The sequence below is a fragment of the Lepisma saccharinum genome, chromosome 5, assembly GCF_977018435.1.
Source record: "Lepisma saccharinum chromosome 5, izLepSacc3.1, whole genome shotgun sequence".
Taxonomy (NCBI): domain Eukaryota; kingdom Metazoa; phylum Arthropoda; class Insecta; order Zygentoma; family Lepismatidae; genus Lepisma; species Lepisma saccharinum.
Window position 1 is genome coordinate 24,751,546 of NC_139233.1, and position 27,097 is coordinate 24,778,642.

The 27,097-nt window shown below is 38.7% G+C and overlaps 2 protein-coding genes across 3 annotated transcripts in view; both read left to right on the forward strand.

Moving 5' to 3' along the window:
• The window catches only part of Ets65A (DNA-binding protein D-ETS-3), a 132,962-nt gene extending 120,437 nt beyond the window's left edge, over positions 1–12,525 (forward strand). The window contains exon 7 of the mRNA XM_083122310.1: positions 10,128–12,525. Coding sequence (XP_082978436.1) covers positions 10,128–10,273 — 146 coding nt within the window. The 3' untranslated portion in view covers positions 10,274–12,525. The remainder of the gene's footprint in view (positions 1–10,127) is intronic.
• A 7,529-nt stretch (positions 12,526–20,054) lies between these two features.
• LOC145988259 (targeting protein for Xklp2-A-like) overlaps positions 20,055–27,097 on the forward strand; it is a 104,299-nt gene continuing 97,256 nt past the window's right edge. For both annotated transcript variants that reach the window (XM_083123126.1, XM_083123125.1), the window contains exon 1: positions 20,055–20,278. The gene's annotated coding sequence lies outside the window, so the exon portion shown is untranslated. The remainder of the gene's footprint in view (positions 20,279–27,097) is intronic.

Consider the following 27,097-nt stretch of genomic DNA (forward strand, 5'->3'; position numbering starts at 1 on the left):
GATGTATCGTGAAGTAAACTGCTTGGGCTTCCAAAAGAAGCTTCTTACAGAAGAATGGAAAACAATGTGGATGATAGAAGACGAGGAAGGATGTGAAATCACAGACAGAAAAGGAATATCGAATGTGTGGGGAAAGTACGTTGGAGAGCTCTACCAGAAAGAGAATCGCCCAGACAGTCTGAATGTAGAAAATGAAGACGACGTGCCTGATGATGAGAAACGATACTATATCCTGAATGAAGAATTTGAGCAAGCACTCAAAGAAATGAGGAATGGGAAAGCAACGGCCACTGATGAAATTCCTGTTGAACTTATCAAATGTCTGGGAGATGGAAAAAGAGAAATACTACACTTATGCAATGAAATCTATGAGAAAGGGGATTGGCCACAAGATTTCACGGAGACTGTTTTGGTACCTCTGCAGAAGAAAAGCAATGCCAGAAAATGTTCTGAGTACAGGACAATCAGCTTGATATCTTCTCACTCGGCAAAAATTCTTCTAAGAATTCTGAACAGACGCCTATACTCGAACGTCAGTGGCAAGTTAGAGGAAGAACAGTTTGGTTTCAGGAAAGGGAGAGGTACAAGGGATGCAATTGGTTTACTGAGGACCATTGGGGAAAGATATTTAGAGAAAGGAAAGGAGGTGTTTGTAGTATTTGTAGACCTGGAGAAAGCCTTTGATAGAGTGAATTGGGTTAAACTCTCAGAAATTCTGAAGAAAATTCGGGTAGATTGGAAAGAGAGGAGACTTCTAAGCAACTTATATATGAATCAACGAGTTAAAGTGAGAACAGGAGACGAAATGACAGAAGGCTGTGAAATTGGAAGAGGAGTACGACAAGGATGCTGCCTATCGCCTACTTTGTTTAATATCTATTTAGAAGATATAGTGAAAAATTGTGTTTCCAGGGAACAGGAGGTGTCAAATTGGGAGAAAGAAGAATAAACTGCATAAGATTTGCTGATGACATGGCATTACTCGCTGAGGATGAAATAACCATAAATAGTATGTTAGAAGAGTTAAACAGCAGCTGTGAGCAGTATGGGATGAAGATTAATGTAAAGAAGACAAAGGCAATGGTTATAGGACGGAAACCAAGAAATATTAATGTCAGAGCAAACAGTGAAAGAATCCAGCAAGTGGATAGCTTCAAGTACCTCGGGTGCACTATAAGCAGTGACATGAGCTGCAAACAAGAAGTGGAAATGAGAATCTCACTAGCAAAAGAAGCTTTCAATAGAAGAAAAAATGTTTTTTGTGGACCCATGGACATAGGTCTAAGGAAGAGATTAGTGAAATGTTTTGTGTGGAGTGTAGCACTATATGGTGCAAAAACCTGGACGTTGAGAAGAAATGAAGAGAAACGACTCGAAGCTTAATGTGGACATGGCGAAAAATGGAGCGTGTAAAATGGACGGACAAGGTAAGAAACGAAGCCGCACTGAAAAGAGTTGGTGAAAAAAGATCTATACTGGAGACCATCAAGAAGAGGAAAAGAAACTGGTTAGGACACTGTCCAAGAAGGAACTGCCTGCTAAGGGATGCCTTGGAGGGAATGGTTGAAGGAGGAAAAGTCCGTGGAAGAAAGAGATATCAGCTTATGGATGATATTAAATTAACTGGGTCGTATGCTATTACGAAGCGTAAGGCGGAGAATAGGGAAAGCTGGAGATTGCAGTGAAAAACCTGCCAATTAGGCAGAAAACAATGAATGAATGAATGAATGCAGAAAGTCAAACTACACACTTACGTAGGTCCTACAGAACCAACATACTGCGACAATTACTGTGACTGAAATGAAATTATGTGTGAAATATATACCTTTGAGGAGGATATTAATTTTCCTTGGGGGGATTTGCCCCCCCCCTTGCACTCCCCTATCGGGCGTTCATGTGTGTGTGTGTGTGACAAATGTCTGTGTCGCTTTAACACCGATTACTTTTTAAAAATGCAGATATCCTTTTGATAAGAGAATTCGATTTCTTACAAAGTCGTCTCGTTATTATTCCCGAGAAACAATGTGGGCTTGTTCGTAAGCACACCACAGTCTTGGGTCTTGTCATAAGGACGACGTGTTTGGAGAATTACAAGCGCGTCTAAGTCGTTAAGTAACCATGACGACGCGAAGAAGAGAGGTTTGCAGATGTAAACCACCGAAAGGAGACAAAAGAGAATCGGACCTCTCTCTTCCTTCAACCCCTACCCCCGTACACAAAATCGGGCTGCCTCAACAATGGGCATGTTATTGCCGCAACATTATCTTCTGCCGTGGCGTTATGGCCGGGTAGGAGATTCGTTGTTTCTCCTGCAGAGAGCGGCAGCAGCGTTGCCATTCCACGGAAGGGAACTGCGAATATAAATCTACCCTGTCTCGCAATCGGATACCGCCTTAATGGCATTAGCAAAGCTTTCTTATCTTCTCCTTTCCTGGTTTTATGAGAGACTCGCTTCAACTCGGACCTCCAGAGCGAACGGTTCCGAGTTGGAAGTGCAGATCTTGGTTTCCTTATAGTCTACGACGTGGTTGGACATAGTCAGTTCAAACCTTATTTTCGTCGAGGGCTATAGTGGAGGCGCCCTTTCAGCCGGCGTGTGGACCGCCTTTATGGCAGTGACCCTCTGTTGCCCTGTTTACTATGACGAAGAAATTTGCTGTCAACCAACCAATTAGGCCTACTGCTAGGACAAGAAGCGGGCAACCTTAAAATCCCCCCCTAAAGCAGCCAGCAGGGAAACAGGATTTTGTCACAATTACCGTTCTGCGCAGTGAATGAGCACCGGTCGGTACGTCGGCTCCATTATAGTCCGCGACAAGATACAAAATCTATAATCTAAATGATCAGGACGCGCTCTGACCTCACTTGGCTTGGCAGTTGATCTTGTAGAGACGATTATTCAAAATATATATACTGTATGTGTGTGCGCAAATCGACCTTAGATCATCTACCACAGGATTCGAACCCTGATCTCCCTCCCGCGTGGCAGTCGGATACCCTACAGATTGGAGTATGGTTAGGTTCGCATGGTACAGTCACGGACACTTCTGAGTTGTAACAAACTCATTGGGATTCAATTGGATGATTACAACCAAGCAGTGTCAGTGACTGTACAAAATGGTACATAATTAAAAAAAATATATGTAAAATGGCGGGTGATGTAGAAGTAGGGCCATACACGTTCACAATCTAGGCTATTTGAGGAGGTGATGTGAACAGCACCACGCTCCGACCGCCTCCCCCAGGTAGCTGTTTATTGCAGAGCAGCTTTTATGCAGAGACAAGCACCTGGATCTCTTCTTACATCCTATTTTTCATTTTCTGCGGTTCTATTATTAACTTTACTTTCATTTTTCACTAGCACAAACATAAACATCCATGTCTTAAGACCACCGCGATGTGCTACCCACTCGTCCACAGGGGGCGTCAACTGGACCACAGCGGCTCTCCTGCTTTGTTAGAAACTGTTGAATTGAATATATTGAAGTTGGAGCATCTACGCATCCTGTGGCATTCCCACACCAAGAACCCTGGCGTAGATTTAATGGGAGGAGGGGAGGTGGCCCCTGGTATTAACACTTATTTCGAACCCCGACTGCAGAACAGAAGTGAGACAAACTTCAAGTTCACAACTTCCCTTGAATGTCATGCATTCCTGTAGTTATTTTCAAACTGGGCGTAAAATCCACCAATTGGCACACTGATTCTTTTGCCATCCAATTCTCCATTCTATCCCAAAATGCTACACAATGCTAATTACAAGTTTTCATAATGCTATAATATATTTAATTGTTTCCCCTTGGCGGCCTCACTCCCACATACCTCAGCAGAGGTGGGCGATCACCTAACAATTTACGGGGTGTTGTGTGGTCAGCACGTCGAACCCCCCAGTTGTTGTAGGTTTTCCATGACCGGGTTACGCCACTCATTCGTTCTCCCCAATTTCCTCACTATGCTGGGAGAAAGGTTGTTAAGCTTCTCCCAGGAGATTCGAACCAGCGCGTGTCCCGTAGCCCGATCCTAACGCCTGACGCATTAGACTGCACGGTTACGGTGCGAGACTACAAAATGCTAAATGTTATTCAATTTTGTTCTTAAAATGTTGAATTTTAAAGTGGAAAAGTCTGTCACCTCTAGTTACGTGTTTTCTATAAAAAAAACAGTAACCGTAAACGAAACATAATTACTTTTTTAAGTAACGGTAGGCCTAACTGTAACGGGGTTTCATTTTGAAATGAGTAAGCGCAACTGTACTTTGGGGCAAAGAGACTGCAACTTTAAACTCGGTCACTTTTCAAAAGTAATTTTGCAAAAACCGTCACCAAGTAGGGGAGTGGGAGCCCAAAGTAGCAAAAAATAATACAAATATGTACAACAATACACGAAATATGTTATTTTTCCTGCATTTAACCTCTCTGGAGGGTGAAGGATGTGCTTTCTATGTTCAAATTTAAATAAGAGAGATGCAGTAAATTTGAACATAAGATGCACTTCGTGTGTTAGCAAGGAACATGATTGCGGAAATCCTAAGAAGGGTCAGCGGTCGTCACCCTTCTCCCTTTTATTGCTCATCTAATATCCGTCCGCGCAGCCAACAACAGTTTCGGTCTTCGCCTGAAAATTATCGATTTGCTAAACATGCAATCTCTCTCTCTCTCTCTCTCTTTCTTTCTCGGTCTTTTCTTCACCCTTTGCCCACACGGTCCTCATCGATCCTTGAAATGAAGTTGAAAACGCGCTCATCATTTAAGCCTGTTCGTGACAAGCGAGTGGGTGCGAGAGAAGACTTTTTCGTCAGCTCCTTTTATGTCCCTCCTAAAGTGGCCTCAGCGTCTGAGATTGGAGTTTGTGTTCTTCGAGTGGCTAATGGACATGTACTAGTCTATGCAGCGCTCGCTACATCGCTCGCTTGACATGTGCCTTTGTGCTGAATGAAGATGTAGCCAAAATGCAACGTCTTTTGTTCTGGAAGTAACTGTTTCCTTTGCTGGCTGTGCTCACCTATTTTCTGTAGTTAGGGGGAGGGGGGAATTAAGGATTAATACCATGGATCACATCACCCTTCTTCCTCCCCACACACTAAGCCTGCACAAGGCTTACTGTTGCTTCCTGTTGGATTAAAAATTAATTGGAATCCAATTAAAAATTAGCCAATAGACCTACATAAAAACAAGTTACATCAACATTTAGCTTATTCAATTCTGCGTTAATCTATGCTAACCACATTTTTAAAGATGTAAAATTTGTCAAAACACCGTTCTTATCAATTTGGCAACACCGGACGTACTGACCGGTATTGACAGCCCGCAGTTTTCACGGTTCCACTGACATCATTGTGTACGGTGTTGCCACTTTCCACATATATCTTTACTCCGTTCAGTAATAATCTGTATAAAATCTGTTTCGCAATGTGAATTGACAATGATAATGGATTTTAAGAACAGATGCAAAGAAAAACTCAATATGGTGACCAAGGCAGAAATTTATTTTATTTTAAAACATAAACTAAACGTAACGTAACATAGGGATGATGTACGACTTAAGGCAGAAAGAAATGCGATATTTGAACACACAAGAGAAACAGGACATGACATAGAGTGGGATGAGGCTAAGCAGATAGGAAGGGAGAAGAAAGTACTAGTGAGAAAATGGAAGGAGGCCAAGGAAATAGAGAAGAAAGGAGAAGAAGACAATGAACTGGAATGGCATTCTGAAGATAAACAAAGAATGAAAGAAGGTGTTAGAAAGAGTGAAAAGGACAAAAGCGAAAGAGAAGAGAAGAAGGAAGGGGAATAAAGAAAGAAAGGATAAGGAAAAAGAGAGAGAGAGGAGTCCAACCACTTTCCAGATGAAAAATCTTGTGTCTGGAGGGGAGTGATTTTTGTGTCTATATACCTTCCTGTTTTGTAAATTGTTTCATTTGTACTTGGTACAGAGTCTGAAGAAGACCTTGCTAGAACGTTACGTTTAGTTTATGTTTTAAAATAAAATAAATTTCTGCCTTGGTCAGCATATTGAGTTTTTCATATCATGCAAACAAGGCTTAATGGTGTTATAGATGCAAAGAGCTTCAAAACAAGAACAATATTGTATTTGTAGAACTACCAATACTGAGAAAAGTTGTTTTGCAAAATTGATAAGAAGGTTGTTTTGACAAATTTTACACCTTTAAAAATGTGGTTAGCATAGATTAACGCAGAATTGAATAAGCTAAATTTTGATGTAACTCGTTTTTAGGTAGGTCTATTGGTTAATTTTTAATTGGAGTCCAAACTCGAGTATCTATAATTCTTAATCCGACAATAGATGCTCCAACGTCAATATAGTCAACAGCTTCTAAAGAGATACGAGAGCAGCGATGGTCTGGTTGACCGTACAACAAATGATTTAAGCCTGAAGAATAAGAAATAATCTATATTTGAAAAACCAAATAAATGGAGATGATATTGTGCAATATATTTAAGCCCAAACAAGAAATATCTGGGACAATCATATGCAATGAAAAGGAGACAACTGGATCCTGCAATACGCTCTTCCATGCTAGGCGTAATGTGTGTTGCCTAACTCCACGGGGATGAGCGCACTTCTATAGAAAGAACAAGTTGTTAATTTTTGTACTTTTCTGAAGAAACATAGGCTTACATCTCTACAGATTCTTCACATATTAATTTCTCAAATTGTTTCCCGTAACTCCCATGTATTTGAGGCAGGCTGCAGCCTCGTAAGTCCTCTATTTAGGTGCGCCGTTTATTCCTAGCACCCTTCTCTGTTAATTCTCAACCATGGCTCCGTGTACAGTCACGGACACTTCTGGGGTATAAAAAATTAATTGAAAGTCAATAGAATTGTTTGAACTAAGAAGTGTCCGTGAGTGTACAATGTAATTTACTAAAGTTTCGAAAGAGGTGAGACTTGCGGACAGTAAATCTCGGTCTCGTTTTAAAAACTCTAGAGTCATTCTCGTTTCGTTTCTACAGTGTTACCACTCTCGAGTATCGAAAACTCTCGAGTCCTTCTCGTTTCGTTTTTACCGTCGTACGGGAACCAGAGGAATGTAACTCTAGAAATGCTGTTTTCAGTTATGTTCTAACAAACTCTGAAACGCTCTACTCTGCTTGAAGTCAGGTTGACATCTCCACTTCTGATCCTTACCAGTAAGGTGGAGTCAGCTATCTCTATATAATTTACTGACTATTTTAAAGAGTCAGACATATTCCTAAGGATACATTATTTCCTCGCTCCTGTAAATTTGATAATTTGAAGTTACGTCCCTCTGGTTCTCATATCACACAGAGAACTAAATGCATCATATCGATTGATGCACCAGAATGCATCGATTAATGCACTAAAATGTGTTTTATGGCTTCTTCAAAGCGTCAGATTCACATTTAATGCATTTGGGTGCATTTTTGTATGTCGTGAAAGAAACACCAAAGTGCATCATTTGATTCAAGTGAGGATTTATTTCGATCGAGATGCACTTCAATGCATCAGTTGATGCGTTTTGGTGCACCTTGATGAATTTTGATGCACCAGAATGCATCTCTTTTTATGATGCACTTAAACATTTCGTCTGAGCTACACGAACTCTGTAGCTCATACCAAACGTTTAAGTGCATCATCCAAAAACATGCAGGAAGGTGCATCAAGGAACATCAACTGATGCATTGAAGTGCATCTCGGCTGAAAGGAATCCTCACTTGAATCAAATGATGAACTTTGGTGTTTTTTTCACGACATACAAAAATGCACCCAAATGCATCAAATGTGAATCTGATTCTTTGAAGAAGCATAAAACACATTTTAGTGCATCAATCGATGCATTCTGGTGCATCAATCGATATGACGCATTTAGTTTTCTGTGTGTACGATGCTACAGTGTTCTCGGTCTCGTATGATGAAGAATGAAATTACGTACACTGTAAAAAAGTTGATTCAAGAAATTACGGTCTGGGATCATCCAACTAGAGTTAAAAGAATGATCGTGATCGTTTTTAGAGTAACGGTCATCACATAGTTGCCCTAATTAATGTAATTTAAAAGAATCAGTGTTTAAAAATATATTTAGCTATGGTATAAGCAATTGTAATTTAGAATCATTATTTATCTTTGTGCATGGTAAAATATTCAAATTGAAATAAAAAACGGTTTTGTAAGTCAGTAACAATAACGAATGTCAATTGTTTTCTTCTTACCGGGCCTCCTTTTCTTATCGCCACCATGATAACACCGCCGAGCGTTAGTGCACAAACCGTAATCAGTATTCTGTTCCGGCAACCCCAGGCGGGAGAGGTTGGGGGGTGAGTGAACCTAACCACCGCCCTCGCTAGGAAGCCAGAATGCATAAAGCGGAACGCAGGCGTGAGCTGGAAGCGAAATCTGAAAAGAAGAAAAAGACTACCCCCACTCCACCCCCGACCCCATCCTCGTCGGACTTTTGAATCACATATATGCCAGCGGCAGCAGAACACTCACTCCCGATTCATCGTTGTTTAAACGCAAGATGTCTGAAAAGGGATGTGAAACCGACAGGGAAACTTGTGCTTTGGAAGTTTTTCCTTGTAATTTTTGGTGGAGGGTTCCCGCGAAACCTGTCCTTTGAGAAGAAAATTTGTTCGTATGCAAAACCGTGCTTTGTATGTGCTTGTATTCCCTTAAAGAGCTACACAACAAAAGAAAACATTCATCTGTACACAACGACACCCTATTTTTTTAAAAAAAAATCACTGTAAAGAAGTTAAAGATATAGAGATATCATATTTGTTAAGGTTGTGCTCAAGGGCGTAGCAAGGATTGTTGTCGGATGGGCCCAATCATGATTTAAAAAACTGTGTTTGACAAATGGTAGTAAAAAAACGACTGTAATGATATCGTAAAGTGCAGTATCTATTGTAGCTGCTTTATTCATAAAATACTGCCCCTGAAATATGCACGAATACAATTACATATTTAATTTTCAGTTATTAATTTTAATTATAAACTTTTGTTTCTTCAAAATTGTGCCTCTTACTGTGGTATTAATTAGGATTGCTTTCACACTTGTTAATCACTTATTTGATTTTTCTTATGAACGGTTTCCATTTCCAAACGATTCAATTCATACCACACGGTCACCACTGTTGCTTGATCGTTTATTTTAATTTTTTAAAATTATTTTTCGTTGTGACTCCCGTGCGAGGGTAGTTCAAAACAGGCATTATTTCTTTTTTCTACAACTTAGTTAAAAAATGATGGTCTTTTTTGTTTCATGGTTCCGGCACTTTTGGCCTTTTCAGACAATTGCGATAAATTTCATAAGTCAGCTAAGGAAAATGATAGAAAGCTTGGGTTAAAAAACATTGTTTTCAGTACATTTTATGTCCTGTATATTCTTTTACCATCTCTGATGCAAATGGCTGATATTTAGGGCCAAAAACTGATATTCTCTTTTCCACCAAAATCAAAGTGTTTATTTATGTATTTCTTTTTTTAACAAAAAATGACCGTAATATCAGACATGTAAGATATACGAGTACATCCAAAGAATTAACAGAAAATATTTGTCTGTTATGACTTTCTCTTTTAGCTATAGTTATTTGAAAATGTCGTTTTTCTTTTTTCAAAATTCGAGCCTTAGTATCTGGTTGGGAATATAATAAAAATTGATATTTACAGCATAAAGAGTACTCAGTGAGGGGTGTCTGTAAAATAATTGAGTTTGATATTCAATCAAATATTATGAACATTATGACCAATATGGTGAATCAATTGTTCACAGGGCATTATGCTGGGTCTGCACCAAATTGTGATGTCTTGAAAAAGCATGGTGCAAGTTTGTCATACTATTAGAAACTTTACTTCCTTTTTTCGGAACCAACTATATAGCTATAGCTACTCGATGGAAAACAAAGTTACAACAGGGGGAATTTGGTCAAGAACAATCAAATTTACGTTTGTAGTTACAAATAAAGAAATATTTACATTACATGCCTTTTCATTCATAATAGTTAGTAATGTGCTTACTATGCCACTCGCATGATGTAACTAATAAATATGTTGTAACTTAATTACATACAATCCATATTCAATCTTGTATTTTCGGCCAATTATCTCTTGTATTACAAATTGTATTTTTCTGTTCATTTCAGCGAGCATATTTCCATCACCAACTTCATATTGGACGAATCCCAGTGCCAACTTATACTCTAACATAGCAGCGGCATCAAGTCACTCCATGACGCATCATCCAAGCCACGTGACGTCACATCTTGGCTCGTACCCCCACTACGCATGACCAGCTCCATCGACTTGGGGACGAACCTACCGCCGACTAAATATGTAGGTACATTTTTTTGTGAACATAAGGCCAAAAAAGTATAAGGGGCATAACCGAAAATTGAAAAAAAGCAACAGACTTCATAAAGTGAAGAGAAAAATAATTTCGGAAGACAATCTGATGTGGGAAAACCTCATATTTTGGCTACAATCACATTTTTTCGGTTGAAATTATTGTTTTTTTATATTTTATTTGCAAGGAATGTAGTGATTCGTCATTCCTTTTATCTTCACATTAGGCTTAATTGTTATTTTTTAATCAGAATAGGCCCAATTTTTCCCACCGAAAAGTGTGTTCAGTTAATTAATGTTTCCCTTTCCCGTTTGTAACAATAGAAAAAGAACTTTCGAAGTGGACGTTTAATAAACAAAAGTGCTCCCTCGAACGATAGTCATAAAAGAAAGTATAAGTATTGATTGTTGTAAAATTTTAGTGGACCTTAAAAAAAAAGCACTATGGAAAAAAAACAGTAAAATGACTCGTTGATTGTTGTTAGTGATTTCGTGTATAGTGTTTTTTTTTTTTCATTTCACTGGATTAGTGAAACAGAACCTGGCATTTCAGACTGAAGACGTGTTTATTTTAAAAAGTGTACAATATGATGCAGCTGTTCAAGAAAGGCTCATATCCCAGCAATTGATAATGTGTCTCAAGATTTACTACGAATTGTACCAAACTGCAGTTTAAAATTAATGTGAATGGCAAACTTTACCCTACTGCACAACGGCTGTGTCTTGGACATTGTTGGCAAAGTTTAAGAACATAACAATACAACAAACAAGCAAAACCCAAGTCTGTGAAACGAAGGCATAAAAACACTATTAATGAATCTTACGTGCTTTCTTTTCGCCAGCAAGAAAAACGAACAATCGTCGGATTTTTTAGTCAGGAGATTGTCATTTGGTAAATAATGGCAGGAGAGTGCAGATGTGTGTGTTAAAAAACAGTCCTGCACATATGTCACGCTGTCGATATATGCCCTGCTTTTAAACCATGTGTTACCAAATCCTCCCCATCCCTTCTTTCATCCATCCCAGGGAGTACCGTTAATAATATCTCAATTATTTATTTATTTGTTTATAAATTTAGTAAAATGTTGATTTGTTTTGTTAGTTTAAATTTTGAAATATGCCAGTAATGATTTTTTTGTCATTCAGGAAAGTTTTCGACTTTATTTTTTTATATTTATATATTTTTTAATATTTTATGATATTATTTATTGTTATTAACTTAATTTTCTAGTCATATAATACGCCAAAGATAAATTGCTCCCAAATATGTCCTAGACGTGAATTTCTAATTTTTACAAACAATAAACGTAAATATTCCCTTTCAGATTTTTCGAAAGTATAGTTTTGTTTTCTGACGTTTTTCTGTTACAAATGTGTATAGCTCTTGAGAATGTTACACATAATGCCAGTTTAGTTTCAAAATAAATTATGGAAAAACCTATAACAGAGAACTCCTAATCTATGCATATTCTACAATGTAAAGTTTCTTGAAGAAAAAAAGTAGGTCCAACTTGGTGATTCTATATTTTTGTGCATAGTTTGTACATAATTCAACCATTATTTGTGCATTGTGTTTATCACGTGCTTAAAATCGAAATTTCATTGTTAAATTCACAATTCATCCATTAACCTTCCTTCACTTTCATTATTATTTAAATTTAATATCAACAAGTATTTTTTTTTAGTTTCCAGTATGAATACATCTCTTTGTTAAAGTTTAAATTTGAAATAATGAAACATGGACACTCATAAACGGCGTTAAAACAATCATCCACCATCAGAAACTGTGTAAAACAAAACACCCACAAATCACATGTAGTTCCGGACAACAAACTTTTTAAGTTTGCTTGGAACTACACTACACAATACAAGTTTTCTACTTTCAATTTTAAGATCTTGTTTGTTTTATCAGAATCATTTATTTTGTTCAACACCAGTGGTTTTTAATCCCATGCATTATCCTTATCCTTGTGGGCAAAGGGTTAAACAATTCGCACAATTGTGTATTATTCTAATGTGTTGTTGTTGATTTGTGCATAATTACCTAATACCACCACTTAACACACCTTCTTACCATCCCAACCCCTTCTAAGTGTTGTACATAATTATCTATATACCAAGGGGTGGCGTGTGTGTGTGTGTATAAAGTAAAATGTGCGTGATCAATGTCATGTTCTGTAGAATGTATATGTACATGATAACAATGATAAAAGTAAAGCAAGAAAATGTTTATTTTTTTTTCATAACAATCCTTAGTGGGAGGTTACCTCAGTTGTGAATTTGTGAACTTTGGCAAAAGCTACTTGCCAAAAGACAAAACATCTTACTTCTGCTTCAAAAGTGTTGGATTATCCTTTGCTATATGATAAAACGTTGATCTGAAATCTACAGTCATAACCACATTCTGTGTTTTTTACGCAGTTCAAGTGTTGTCACATTAGCATATGTGCATTTCTTATTTTCATTATTCTCTCTTTGCTTTGTTTGTATCACTGTTAATTTCTTTCTACATCTTTCTCTTTCTATTGTAGTCGTCTTCTTTATCATCCTTTCGCTCTCTTTCTCTCTAAATCCCTTTTTCCTCGCTCTTTCTTTCTTTCTTTTTCTCTTTTGGCTTGTTTTCTTCTTTCCTTTCCCCTTCCTTTCACTTCCTCCCGTTAAATTTTTCTTATTTTCTTCTGCCTTTACCTTTCTATATTTCAATCTCTCTCCCTCCCTCTCTCTCTCTCTCTCTCTCTCTCTCTCTCTAACCTTCAGTTTCTTTGTTTTTCCTTTCGCTATCTCTCTGTTTTTCTTCCTATGTCTTTCGCTCTCTTTCTTCTTTGCTTTATCCCTTTCTAACTTCCTCCCTCCATTTATTTTCTGTCTTTATCTTATTCCTCTGTCTCACTATATTTTCTCTTTGAATCTCCCCTACTTTCCATCTCTTTCTCTATATTTCTGTTAAATTTTTCAAAAAATTCTCAAGCAGACTTTGAGTGGGCAGGAGAAGGGAATAAATAAGTGGGGAACTATTTTTCATAGTGCTTCCGACTCTATGTTCTAAATAACACAAAAAGAAAGTACTACGTTGAAATAAGGAAAACAAAGCAGTAGAAAGCGGCTGGTGGACACTCCCTATACTACTGTAATTGACAGCAAGGTAGGTGTAGATTTATGTGCCATGTATGTATGTTATTTATATTGACATGTCATAGAAATATCATGAATTGAAATATACTCGATTTGAGAAGCTCACAGTCCTGATTTCATACCGTTTCCATTTTCGGATTGCTATGAGCATAGGTATAGTGAAAATTCTGTACGGACTTACATCAACGATACAATCGCGTACTTGTGGTCCCTACGAGGTAGATTTCTCCATTCTTTTTCCACGATGTGTAGCTTTTCAACTTATTTCTGCCACCGGACCGAGTAGAAATCCGGTACGTATACATATTAATTAGGCTGAGCCGATAGCACTTTGAATCGACACAGATACTCTCATCGATTCCCACAGATAATTAAAAGTTCTTTAAAATATTTGTTTATATTAGTGTGTAAATATTCCACTTTAATTATTACATGTATCAATTTACCAAGATTTTTGCCTCAAAATATCGGGTGTCCACAATTTATCTTTACAACTTCAAATCTAAATAACTAAATAATGGAACGAGGTATTTCAGTTCTGTTGCCTTCATTTAAAAGACAAACTCTCAAAGTTTTTTTTTACCACCTCAATGTATCTCTATGTGTGCCCCCCTTGTTACCCGTAGGATATCAATGCGATACTCGATTTCCTGCGATGTCCGCTTTAGTACTTCCTCAGTAACTGTTGCGATGGCTGCAATAAACTTTTGTCGTAGGACTTGAATATTGGCAACTGGCGTTCGGTACATAATATCCTTAAGATAACCCCATAAAAAGAAATCCAAAGGGGTTATGTCGGGTGATCTTGGTGGCCAAGTAATTGGGCCATTCCTCCCAATCCATCGACCACAAAATGTTCATCTAAGGACCTGCGTACATCTAGAGCCCAGTGAGGTGGCGCACAAGTCTGTTGGAAGAAGATATCTGGCTGAAGATGCTCCAGTTGTGGGAGCAAATTGGTCCAGCATAGCCAGGTAACAATTGAAGCTAACAGTTTGTTCAGCGAAGATAAAGGGGCCAATGATTTGATTGTGCATAAGACCACACGAGTGTCCATGAACTTTCTGTGCCATTCACGGATTGTTGGTCTTGATGGTGGTTCTCTGCCATACTTAGTCCTGAAATTTCGTTGGACCTGTGTATTAGATCTTGTCTCTATGAACCATGAACTGTGCCTTCTCCTGTGGAGTAGTCATTTTGTGGAAACGTGACCTCACCTCTTCACCACTTACTCAATGTACCTGAAGAAAAAAAAAACAGTAAAAAACTTTGAGAATTTATCTTTTATATGAAGGCAACAGAACTGAGATACCTCGTTCCATTATTTAGTCACTTAGATTTGAAGTTGTAAAGATAAATTGTGGACACCCGGTATTTAATTGGTTGATTTTACTTCGCTTCTTCTTGTGCCCCTTTTGGCTAATTTGCGAAGATGGGGATGAGCGATGATATGATAAAATTGATGAATGGACACGCACAAACATCCATGCCCAGGCCAGGATTCGAACCCGGGACCCCTGGAGTTGTACCGCGATGTGCTAGCCATTCCGCCACTGGGGCCGGCCTTAAAATATTCAAGAATTACTTGGTATGTTATCTCAAAACTCTGTTATTTCACACAAAACTGATACAAAATAACAAGAAACTTCGAATTTTCCATAATTTCAAGGATAATTACGTTCCGCGAAAGTGTCGCGTGGGATTCTTGAGAAGACTGTTAAAAACCAAAATGCCTGAAAAGTATCTGCCGGTATCGGTAAACAAATTCCAACCGATATTTTCCGATACCAATACATCGCCATCGGCATCGGCTCAGTCCTAATTTTAATGTCATCTTATTGTTGGAAGGGCTAACAATGCTTTCGATGGGCACTGAAGAAATGGATATTTCTTCTTTCAGAAATCTGTGTTCGAACTGGCACCGAGATAACCTTATAAAAATTGAGACGAAAACGAAGCCACGGGCTTTGAGACGAGAACTTTTGGACCGAAATGAAAAGCGACATGTGTCACTTGCAAACGAATCGTAGTGGCCCCGTCTAGTTGGCTGCACTTTTTGACACTCGGTGCAGTGCAGGTGTATCCAGTGTCAGAGTGGTGCAAGGAAATTACGTTCAACTAGACGGAAAGCGGTGTTCAAGTTCAGAAGAGTCAACAAATGCCTGTCTGCTGCTTTAAACGGTCATTTGATTAGTTAGAACGCACCACGTGACCTTACACCAAACGTACACCGGTCCGAAAGGTAGTGCAGATGGTGCAGACACCAAATACACTACTTGACTCCAAATCAACCAACTAGACGCTTCGGTGCAAAGAGAGTCAAAGCGAGTCAATAAGTGCAGCCAACTAGACGGGACTAGGGAAACGAATCTGCAGCCGCCGCTTGTCGCTACGACTGGGCCGTTTTCTCCATAGCGTGCACGGTGTCTCCTAGATCTGTTGAATTGAATGCGCAATGAGTGCTTGATTGATTTGGTATATTTTACTTCGCTTTTCTGCCACTTGTGGCTAATTGCAAGGATGAAGATGAGGATGAGTGATGATATGATAAAATTGATGAAGGGACATTCACAAAGAACACCCGTGCCCAAGCCGGAACGCGAACTCAGGAACTTCGGGACGAGATCGAAGTAGACTTCTTAAGAAATTTTAGCTTCGAAGCTGATTCCACTGTTGGAACCAAATGCATAAATAGGTACAAACAACTTTTGTTCGTAACTTAGAAGCTGACATGCCTGTTGAAGGCTATGTAAAGGTTATTTCAAAAACTGGGAACGTGGCGTCGCACAACAAACCCTACAGAAGCAGAACGAAGCTCACTATTATGGTGGGGGAGGAGGGGGGTATGCCTCGTTTGCACTGATGTAAACATGACGTCGATAATAGCTTGAAATAAATGTACAGGGTGATTATGTTTAAAATATCTATTTTGATTGTTGTTTTTTTTTAAGTTATGAAATATCTCGTTCTTTTTTTACTTTCGCTGAGCTAAACGTTCTGTATAAGATGAAGGTACTAGTTCACTATCAGCTGGTCTTTTCTTATTATTATTAATATTATTTTAAAGTTCGACTATTGAAAAGAGAAAGAAAGGTCATTTCAAATGGGCAAACATACATCTTGAATGTACAGTACAAAACTTTCACAGAATTCCGCGAACAACTTACCTGAGATGGGCAAATGGCGTAGCATCTCATAGTGGATGCTATCTGGATGATGATGATGATGATGATGATAATAATAATAATAATAATAATAATAATAATAATAATTATTATTATTATTATTATTACTACTATCATATTTCTCGCACAATATTTTTGCTTTTCTACTGATAGGTCTGCCGAATTTTTAGGGTTCACGTATTGTCGCTTTTTTTCAGCATATAACATTTTCTCATTCTACAAGTATAAATGTTTCTATGCAACAACTATTACCTGAGTAGCAGTTAAACTTGTTTCAGTTACGCAGTGGGTAGTGGGTATTTAGAGTACAAAGCTAGCCTTAGCTACTTTTGACTCGACATAGATCTATTTCAGCTGCCAAGTTGGTATTAATGGAGAAGAAAGCTGGCCTGTAATTCTCCTGAGGAGTGATTACATGAGCGTATACACCGGTGCGAGCGTGGCGTACAAGGACAAACTTCTCATAAAGCTATCAAGCAAGAAGAAGCAACAGCGCGATATGATGGGTGTGATCTATCGATTCGGCCAGGAAACCCAGCGGGAAATTCGTGCGACGTTGAATTAGATTACGATTGAAACAAAATTTATGGAAGCTTCCGTGACTGCGAGGGGGTTTCTGTGGGGTCGAAGGGAAGCCGGGGGAGGGGTGGGGGCGCGTCGTTGGAAGTCACGTCATCCTCCTTCTCTACCTGCATGACAAACAGTGCGTCGCAGGAGAGTCTAATGAGTGCCCCACTTGCAACAGGAGGCGTTGCGAGAGAGCGTATCGCAGGGTTCGCGGAGACGAGACTTGACATTGTCTCGGTCTCGTCCCGATTTGTAAACACTTCTGGTTCTCGTCTGGGTCTCAAAGTCAAAGTTTATCCTAGTAACTCTTCTTATCCTTAACTCCTGTAGTCGTGGACATGAAGACTCTAATGGTCTACAATGAAACCTATCTCAAGGTAGGTTTAATAAGACTCCAACCAAGGTTTGTAAAGTTTTTAGATAAATGTTTATTATACCACTTGAACACTTACAACGAGTAGGTAGATGACTCGTAACTGGAACTTGAAAATTATTGGTTCTTGTAGATAAAATAATACTCACTGCAAAGGTCAACACTAAAGTGGCCCAAATCTAGGTTTTACAGAAGAGCGGCTTAAACCTATTTCACTTCTTCCTAGACGTGGAGTTATTCACCTGAGATGGCCGATTTAGGTTTTACAGAAGAACGGCTTGAACCTACGTAAATGGGAACTTTCATCCCATTCGGCCAACCTAGGTTTTACAGAAGAGCGGCTTAAACCTGTTTCACTTCTTCCTAGGTTGGAAACGTTCCAATTTGTCCAGTCTAGGTTTTACAGAAGAGCGGCTTGAACCTATATCACTTCTTCCTAGACTGACACAGACATCTTTTTCAAGCCAAAATGCGTCGTATTTATACTCAAGTTTCCAGCCTCGAACACCGGCCTTTAAGTAATTTCCTGATACAATTTTCTGAATTATAACAGATAGATATTCGAAAAATACATAGTTTTGTTTTTAGTAATTTACAAAGAAAGTTTACATATTCGTTAACAATTTTTTTCTTTAACCTTGATAAACTTCTTACATTTTGGAAAATATACACATTTAAATGTTCCGCCATTATCTAATTACAATTCGGTTAGCTCATTAACATTGATCATTTTTGATTGGCGAGTTTATATTTACATCATAATAAATGCATATTGAGTTAAACGAACTGACTTCATTAAACTAATACATAAAGGTTAATACTTTAGACCATAAGCGCACTGACTGGTGCGTTCACGTTTGCGTCACAAACTGAGCCATACAACATGTAAATTTTATAAAAATTATCACGAATCAGTACTTATTACTAAGTACATGCAAAGTTACTAATTGTGCAAGGTTGTAACAAGCTAAATGATTGATTGATTTTTCTTTATTTTACTTCGCTTTTTGTGCCACTTTTGGCTAACTTGCAAAGATGGGAATGAGTGATGACATGATGAAATTGATGAATGCGCACTATCAAACATCCATGCCCAGGCCGGGATTCGAACCTGGGACCCCTGGCGTCGTAGCGCGATGTGCTAACCACTTTTTTTTTTTTTAATTTTTTTTTTAAAGGAAATACCCCCTACACGGAGGTATCCCCCACCATTCACTCTTTTTATCACTTTTACACTTTTCAATTCTTACATTCTTCTTTGTTTCTTATCAACTGGACGAACACAAATACCCATGCCTTACCCGGGACTCGAACCCAGAACCCCTGGCGTTGCAGCGCGCTGTGCTAACCACTCCGCCACGGAGGTCGACATTCCCCCTTCGCCACGGGGAACGGTATAATAAGCTAATTGGGACTGGACTTACAGTTTGAAATTGAATCCGAACCACTGTGTAATGTGCATCTACTGAGGATTGAACTCGTGACCAGTTGTTTACAAGGCAACAGCGTCACGGAGGACAGAAAGAGTGAGTGGGGGGGGGGGGGCATCTAAGAAGAACGAGATCATACCCTTCTAGACTTGTCGAGACGAGACCGAGACCCTACGTTTCGTTCGAGACTTTGGTGTGGAATTTGAAATGTTTACCTAAATTAAAATTTCCTGAATTACAACTTAATTTAGACATACAAAGCTGATATCCACCGGATTATTTATGGACAACGGAGCTCGTCGGATTTTTTCTCAGGGTGAGCATAGTAAGATTTATATCTTGCCCTTCAGCCAGAGAAACTTATATATTTACCATTTATTGTTATTGTTATTATTAACATTATCGCTATTATTATTATTATCATCATCATCACCTCACAAATTGAAATCGAATTGAAAATACTCTGGCGTTGTTGGCAAGCTCAGACTTGAGTCCTCTATTTAAATGGAAACTGGATTTTTCTTGTTTCCTTTCCATAAACATCGATCACTTTGTTGAAGAACAGTTCTTTCCCCACACCCTAGTTACGATAGTCAACGTGATTCTAATGTCTCTGGTGAAAACGTTTTGGCGTTATTTTGTTGGACATGGCAGTTAATTGCTGCAACTTCCGGCCTCTAAATCACAGGAAAAGAAAGTACTTATTGTTTCACAAAATCACTACAATTTCACCATTCGAATTACGTGAACTTTTCACAGCTATCTCAGTGAGGGCAAGCATCCCCCCAACCTCCTCTACCCTATTCTGCGGGCGCCCTTGTTTATGGACATTATAGTAATTAGTACAAACTTATTCCATTATCCGCAACCGTGGACCTGTGCAGCTTCGTATCATACCTTCAGGACAAAATTCCGATTTTAGAGGAAGAAGATGGGAAGTGAAAATACAATAACGAAACTTCCTACAAGCCTGCATGCTAAGTTTGCTTCATGAAGTTTCTGTAAGAGGGCGGCACAGTTGAACACTTTGCATCATGGGAGTTCTGGTTTGCTAACAAAACACCGGTCTGTTGGCTGTAGTTGAGAATTGGCTACTGATTACGTTCTGTTTGTCGAAGTTTATCGGCTTGAGAAACTTTAGAATCTTGTGTTAATGTGCAATTAATCAATGGTCTTCTGCATTTTAACTTGAGGAAAGAATAAACGTAGTAAATCCTGTGTTTGAGAGAGATCGACAGCAGTTCAGAGCAACATGCAGTTAGAAGGTAAGAAACGTAGAATTTCATTTCGTTCTGTAGGATAGAGGATAATCTTTCTAGGTATAAGAAGTTACGAAAACTGTTTGTGTGGATGTGTGATTAGTTGACTGTACTGTTGATACATTTGTTTCACATCAGTGGATTTTGAGCAGAGGAAGTCCGGTTTTGACATGTACTTCTTTTTAACTCGAGCTTTCGCCACATCATGTGGCTTCTTCAGGAGTTAAGACAAGTACAGTCAAAGTGTACATTAGATTTTTGATCTTCCGTGCTTCTGCGTAGAGCTGAGTTGTGAAAATAAATGCAATGTAATTTTTCCTATCGATAACTTATTACGTTAAGACGTGACTAAGCTGTTGTAAAGCTTCACTCACTTGTGAGAGAAAGATAAAATACGTATTAACCTTGTACCGTACAAGGCAGAAAGATCAACAAAGCATTTGGTATGTTTTGGTTTGTAGTTCGCTACCAGACATTTGCGACGCATAACTCGTAAAAACCTGTCTGAAGCCAGTGTGCACACTTGACAGGACATACAGGGAAGAATGGGGTTTGTAGTGCAAAGGGGCATTTAGTTTCTCGTTCGTTTGCTTTTCTGTTTCAAGTTAATACAATGGGAGAACATACAATGTCAAGTAGTAACTATATCGAGCAACGTCATTCATTCTTTACGTTTGTACTACGGTTCAAAATCCTGCTTGAACTATTTGAAAGAATGAATGTCAATTTTCCAAATCCAATCGAGTGTTTGATTCTGTATCCCTTGCTCCTTTGTATTTTTATTTCACAGAGTACCACCTTTGTGCACTTTTCGCTAATCACGACAAAAAGAGTAAGGTCCAAGTTACGATTGATAAATTCCGAATTTATCATAGTGCACGGCAGGAGTGCCCGGGGGGGGGGGATTATGGAGCAAACTGCGCCATAGAGATTTGGGGGAATTTTTTCCTTTCAAAAATATAAAATTTAACATTTATATATTTTTCTAAAATATATGAAAAAAATTACACCTTTCATGCACCATATTTAATCCATTAGATCAGTGGTTCTCAAACTGTGGTACCCGTATCCCCAGCGGTACAGGAAAGACTTGAAGGGGCTACGCGATCGGCTTGGAAGAGAAATATCGAGAATACCCACACGACTACATACTTATGCGAGAGCAGTTTTTTTTATCTATGGTGTACCTAAAAAAAAAAAAAAAAAAAAGTACCGAAATGGAGCAAATTTGGATCCGGATCTGTTTGAAAGTTTCAATTGCACAATCAGACAACAAGAAACTCCGTCAGGCTCTGCAGGCTCATCCTTCTGACTAGAAACTCTGAGGATTTACAATGAAAATTCCAAAATTGTACTTGACAGTTTGTTTACAAACTTATTTTTGTTCTCACTTTTTTTAAAAAAAATAACTGGAATAAATATATAAAGTACATATATACGGAATGTCATTTTTCTCTATTGCATATACACGCCACGGCCCAAGTTCCTTTTCTTTTATCGCGATTTCATCGTGCTACGAATGCAATTTTTACATGGTTCGATTTCGATGTACGTATGTTAACACATACTGCGGAGTTTTAGCGATTACTTAAGATTTTGTTCAATATATGCTTTCGTGGTTAGGTTAGGAAGGTTAGGTTTGGTTCTCGTTGCATTAAAATAAAGTCCCTAAATGCATTATACTAAGGTTCCGATTTACTTCTACAGTGATTCCCACGCTTCTACGATATTTACTGTCGCTTGTCGACGGAAAATATCTTGTCCATGGGAAGTGTGCATGCTTGCGTAAGGTAACTTTTAAGTTTCTTTTTTCAACATAAATAACTTTTTTCGAGTCCAAACAGTGCTCATTACTTTAAGGAAGGTTCAAAGTTCGTGTGACAATGATTTCCAAAATTCTACGATAATTAGTCTTTGTGCTAGGAGAAATCATAAAACAATCTGAACCGTTACCCATGCATAGACAAAATTACTATCCTATTCGTGATTCCACAACATATCGGCCCGGGGTGGTTTTGTCAACCATGTGGTCAATTCAGTTCATGCAGAATAACGTTCTCAAGTCACCCAGCATTTGCCAGGAAACTAACATTGCATTGCAGCTTCACGGGTGCGTTCACAAGTGCTAATATGGGTCCGAAATATGTTCAGATGAAGGTCGTTCTAAGTGTTCGCAACAGTAGGGTAACTAACACGTTCTGCGCCGCCCCGCAACTTTCAGTTGAGTGCCCCTACTCGTTTGTTTTTTTAAATTATTTTTTTAAAGCTTCCCTTTCTAAAATATTAATTCACGCCTGCATTTATATTAGACATATACAAATATGAAAATATATACATGTAATTTGAATATGTAAAAACTGGTACGAAAGGTTAAGACAAGACAAACTGTAGAAAAGCATACATTATAATTACATATGAAAATTCACTGTTACTACAAAAATTACGATATTGTTAATTGCCCATTACCAGTCCTCTACGTTTTTTGATGGAAGCAAATTATTATTTTGCTAGTTTCGTCAAGTCCAGTTTTCTAGCCCGATCGCTTTCGGTACTAAACAACGCCAGTCCACTCAATCTCACTCTTGTAATTGTGCTCTTCAAGTATTTTTTGATCAATTTTAGCTTCAAAAACTAACTTTCATTTAATGACGTCACAGGTAAGGTCAAATACAGCATATATAAGCAGTGCGCATACGTCAGGAGTTCTACTAGCCAGAATTTTGTTTTCTATCAGCAGGAATTCTGAAATTTCGTTGAGTTCAACATTTATTATTATTATTATTATTATTATTTCAGCTTTGACACTACATTCCGAAAACAAACAATATCTGTAGCTACAGTGTAAGATACATTTTCTTCATATTTATCCCAGAAAATAGCAGATTCCGCTAACTGTCTGTCTGTCTGTCGGTGTTTCGTTAGGGTGGTGGGGCTTAAAAAGGCGAAGCTTTTTTTGATTTGTTTCATACATTGAAATATATTGTTTACTTGATTTACTACAATCTCTAAAGCACGGTAGAAAAACGTATTTTCTTGCCTGTCGTCACCCTTCGGTGACGTAATCAATGACTTGAACTATTCAGATAATGAAGGTTTTCTTCTAATGTGGTAATTCACTAATTTTCTAGTGATTAACATTTTCTGTTCGCTGTTGTAAGGACATAGAAATAAAATATGTTTGGTTGAAAATATATTTTAACGCCGAAAGTAAAACTTTTGTGAACTATAGGTCTTTCTTAGTTTATCATTCTTACTGCGAACCCGTACGCCCCCGCCTCCCCCGCACCACGGGAGATGCGGGGGTGCTATTTGCACCACTGGTTTGCAACAGTATTTAGATTTTAGTAGGACATTTGTTGCAGGGGACACCCCACTGAAGAAAATTAACAATCCGGTTCTTAAAAACTTCCTGTCACAATACGTGTGCATGCAATTTGCGCTACTCAATGAATTCACGTTACGTAAACATTACCTCCCACAGTGTCAAGAAGAAACTGTGTAAACAAAAAATAAGATTTTTGTATGAACATGAGAAAGAGCGGGTCAGTAAACCATTTTGAACGAAAATATTTTTACCTTTAGCCACACATTTCCGCTGTTTTTAGAACATAAAAAGATAGGCTAAATATTTTCCAGTTTTTTAGCACCTAAAAATCCGCTCCTTACTAATTCTCTTCTATAGGGTAACTTCGGTGATTAACGCCACCAATTGGTCATTTCGTTCTAGAACTCATACATTTTTATTGTTAGGAACATGAAACTTACATGTATATGAGAATGAACTTTCCTCTATTGTGTAATAATAAAATATTGATTGCACTGTTATAATGAAAGCAATAAAATACTAAATTCTGTGTTAATGCGAAATGGCGTTATTTCCAGACCTGTCGGGTAATAACGCCATGTTCATAATTACAAGTAAAACATTCACATTATCCTAATTACAAGTAAAACATTCACATTATCCTAATTACAAGTAAAACATTCACATTTTCTTTACTAAACTGTACTTGGAAAAATAATTACTGTAGTAAGTTATTAGAAAAAACATGTCTTTTTTTTGTCTTTTCGCGATACCCAGTCCCTCAAAGTTCTGCGAGGAACGTGCAGCACATGCCATCTTCTATCCCTTGTTTGATGGCCGCCATAGCTTGCCTCAAGTCATCCACTGACCATTTGGCCCGTATATTTCTACATTTCCTCGCCATCTGAAAGAGGAAATTAACCGAGAATAAATATCTGTACGCCTCAAAAGTAACTGAGCAAGGATAAACCTATTTTCGAAATCAACATTTCCTTAAATTTGAGTTTAAATTGAGTGGCGTTATACCCCGACACGATGATGGCGTTATTTCCCGAAACAACAGACTGTAGTTTAACCAACTGTTCTAAACTTACGACACCGACCATGAAAACCGTACACACATCATTCACTTACGTAATAAACGTATTGTGTACGTACAGCATTGTTAACATTTAAAATCTAATCCTACAATAGAAAAACACTCACCTTTGTCGGCGCGATGAAAATGTGGACCCTTTTTCCTCGAAACTCAACTCAAACGTCTACACTGTTCAAAGTGTTTATCTTAAATGAAGGCTCGACAATGGCAACCGTTCTTATCAGCAATGCTACCAGGCACCATTGTTTATCGCACAACGGTGAGTCACACCTTAACTTTGCATGCGTCCATGTTTTCAGAGTTGAAACTTTGAAATGGCGTTATTTCCCGCCTGGCGTTATTCACCGAAGTTACCCTACATATAAAAATGGATGTATGTGTGTGGTTTGTTGCGGCATAACTCTCGAACGCTTGGAGCTATTTCAACCAAACTTGGTACACGTATCACTTGCAACCTCGAAAGAAATACTGTGGGGGTAAGACACCCCTGGCACCCCTAGGGGTGGGGGTGGTAAGGGGGGACATGTAAAAATAATCGAAAACGACCGATATTAGTGTGGAATCCATATTTTTCGGGGCCGCTAAGATGAATAGTGACTCCCAATGCCGTTCAACTCCCAAGACACCCCTAGGGTTGGGGGTGGCAAGGGGGTGACATGAAAAACGACCGATATTAGTGTGGAATCCATAGTTTTCGGGGCCGCCGAGATTAATAGTAACACTCCCAATGCCGTTCAACTCAAAGTTCATTTTACACTATAGTTAGAATTGATAATTTTCCTGTCTAATAGAAGATTGGGATAAATAAATACCCGGGCAACGCCGGGCAATCAGCTAGTCATATATAATTCTGTGCCCCTAACAGAAAATAATTATAGATCCGTCGATGTATCCCTGTACCCGAGCATTCCTACGCCAATCCTGCTGAACTGCTGTTCAGATTTCAGCGACCATTACGTGTCACCGCTACATTAACATAAAATTCATGTTTGCCGGAACTGGCTCACGTAATATTTCTACCGTTAATGTTAAGGCAAGATCCATGTTAACTCGCGGCCGTTTTCCTTTCGCCTCCTTTTGTTCCCGAATGCAACACTTTTGAGTCATGCAGCAGGAAATGATCGCTCAATATATTAGCAAATACCTAAAATTCTCGGACGTTTATCTTTGATCTGTGGCGCTAAAAGACAACCGTCCTGTCGATTTCTTCGTAGCCGTGATTAATGCAGCCCTATCACGTACTAAGCTGCCCTCAAAGGTTCTTTTCTTTCTTTTTTCAAACTTCAAGCCTGGCGAAATTTCCTTCGCCCTTTTGTTCGACTTCCTTTTTTTGTTGTCGATAACGGATAGCAGAGGCCAGTTTATTGATTTCCTCGCCGTAAAGCGTGTTAAGAAAGGCATTGTGAAACTTCTTCACTTTTTCAAAATAACAGAATCTTTTCTTTTAAACATTTATACATTTTCTATACATTTAGAGATAGGTGGAATGTTAGCTACAATCGAGGTCCGTATTGTTACTAGAGTGCGCGTCAAATCTCCTGCATATGGCCTTGGACGGCTGAACAGCACCAGCCAATCACAGACGTGCGGGGTTGCTGTGCTCTCCTTGACAAGGCGTTTCGCTCAACCACGCTCTCTCTTTTCCGTGTGAGATTTCGACATGGCACCGCTGCAGTGCGCTGCTATTGGCTATCGCCATATGCAGGAGATTTGACGCGCACTCTAGCATTTGCATCCATACCTCGGATGCACTATAAGCAGTGACATGAGCTGCAACCAAGAAGTGAAAATGAGAATCTCAATAGCAAAAGAAGCTTTCAATAGAAGAAAAAATGTTTCTTTGTGAACCCATGGACATAGGTCTAAGGAAGAGATTAGTGAAATGTTTTGTGTGGAGTGTAGCACTATATGGTGCAGAAACCTGGACGTTGAGAAGAAATGAAGAAAAACGACTCGAAGCTTTGAAATGTGGGCATGGCGAAAAATGGAGCATGTAAAATGGACGGACAAGTTAAGCGAAGCAGTACTAAAAAGAGTTGGTGAAAAAAGATCTATAATGGAGACCACCAAGAAGAGGAAAAGAAACTGGTTAGGACACTGTCTAAGAAGGAACTGCCTCCTAAGGGATGCCTTGGAGGGATTGGTTGAAGGAGGAAAAGTCCGTGGAAGAAAAAGATATCAGCTTAAGAATAATATTAAATAAACTGGGTCGTATGCTATTACGAAGCGTAAGGCAGAGAATGGAAAGCTGGAGATTGCAGTGAAAAACCTGCCAATTAGGCAGAAAACAATGAATGAAAAAAAAAAGCTCGCAGCTTGTAATTCTTTAACCCGCTGTTCTCCAGCTACGCGAGGAACTTCTCATATTAAGGCTCTCAAATTCTTAGAATGGCATGCTACTAAACTAATTCATATTTTCGCC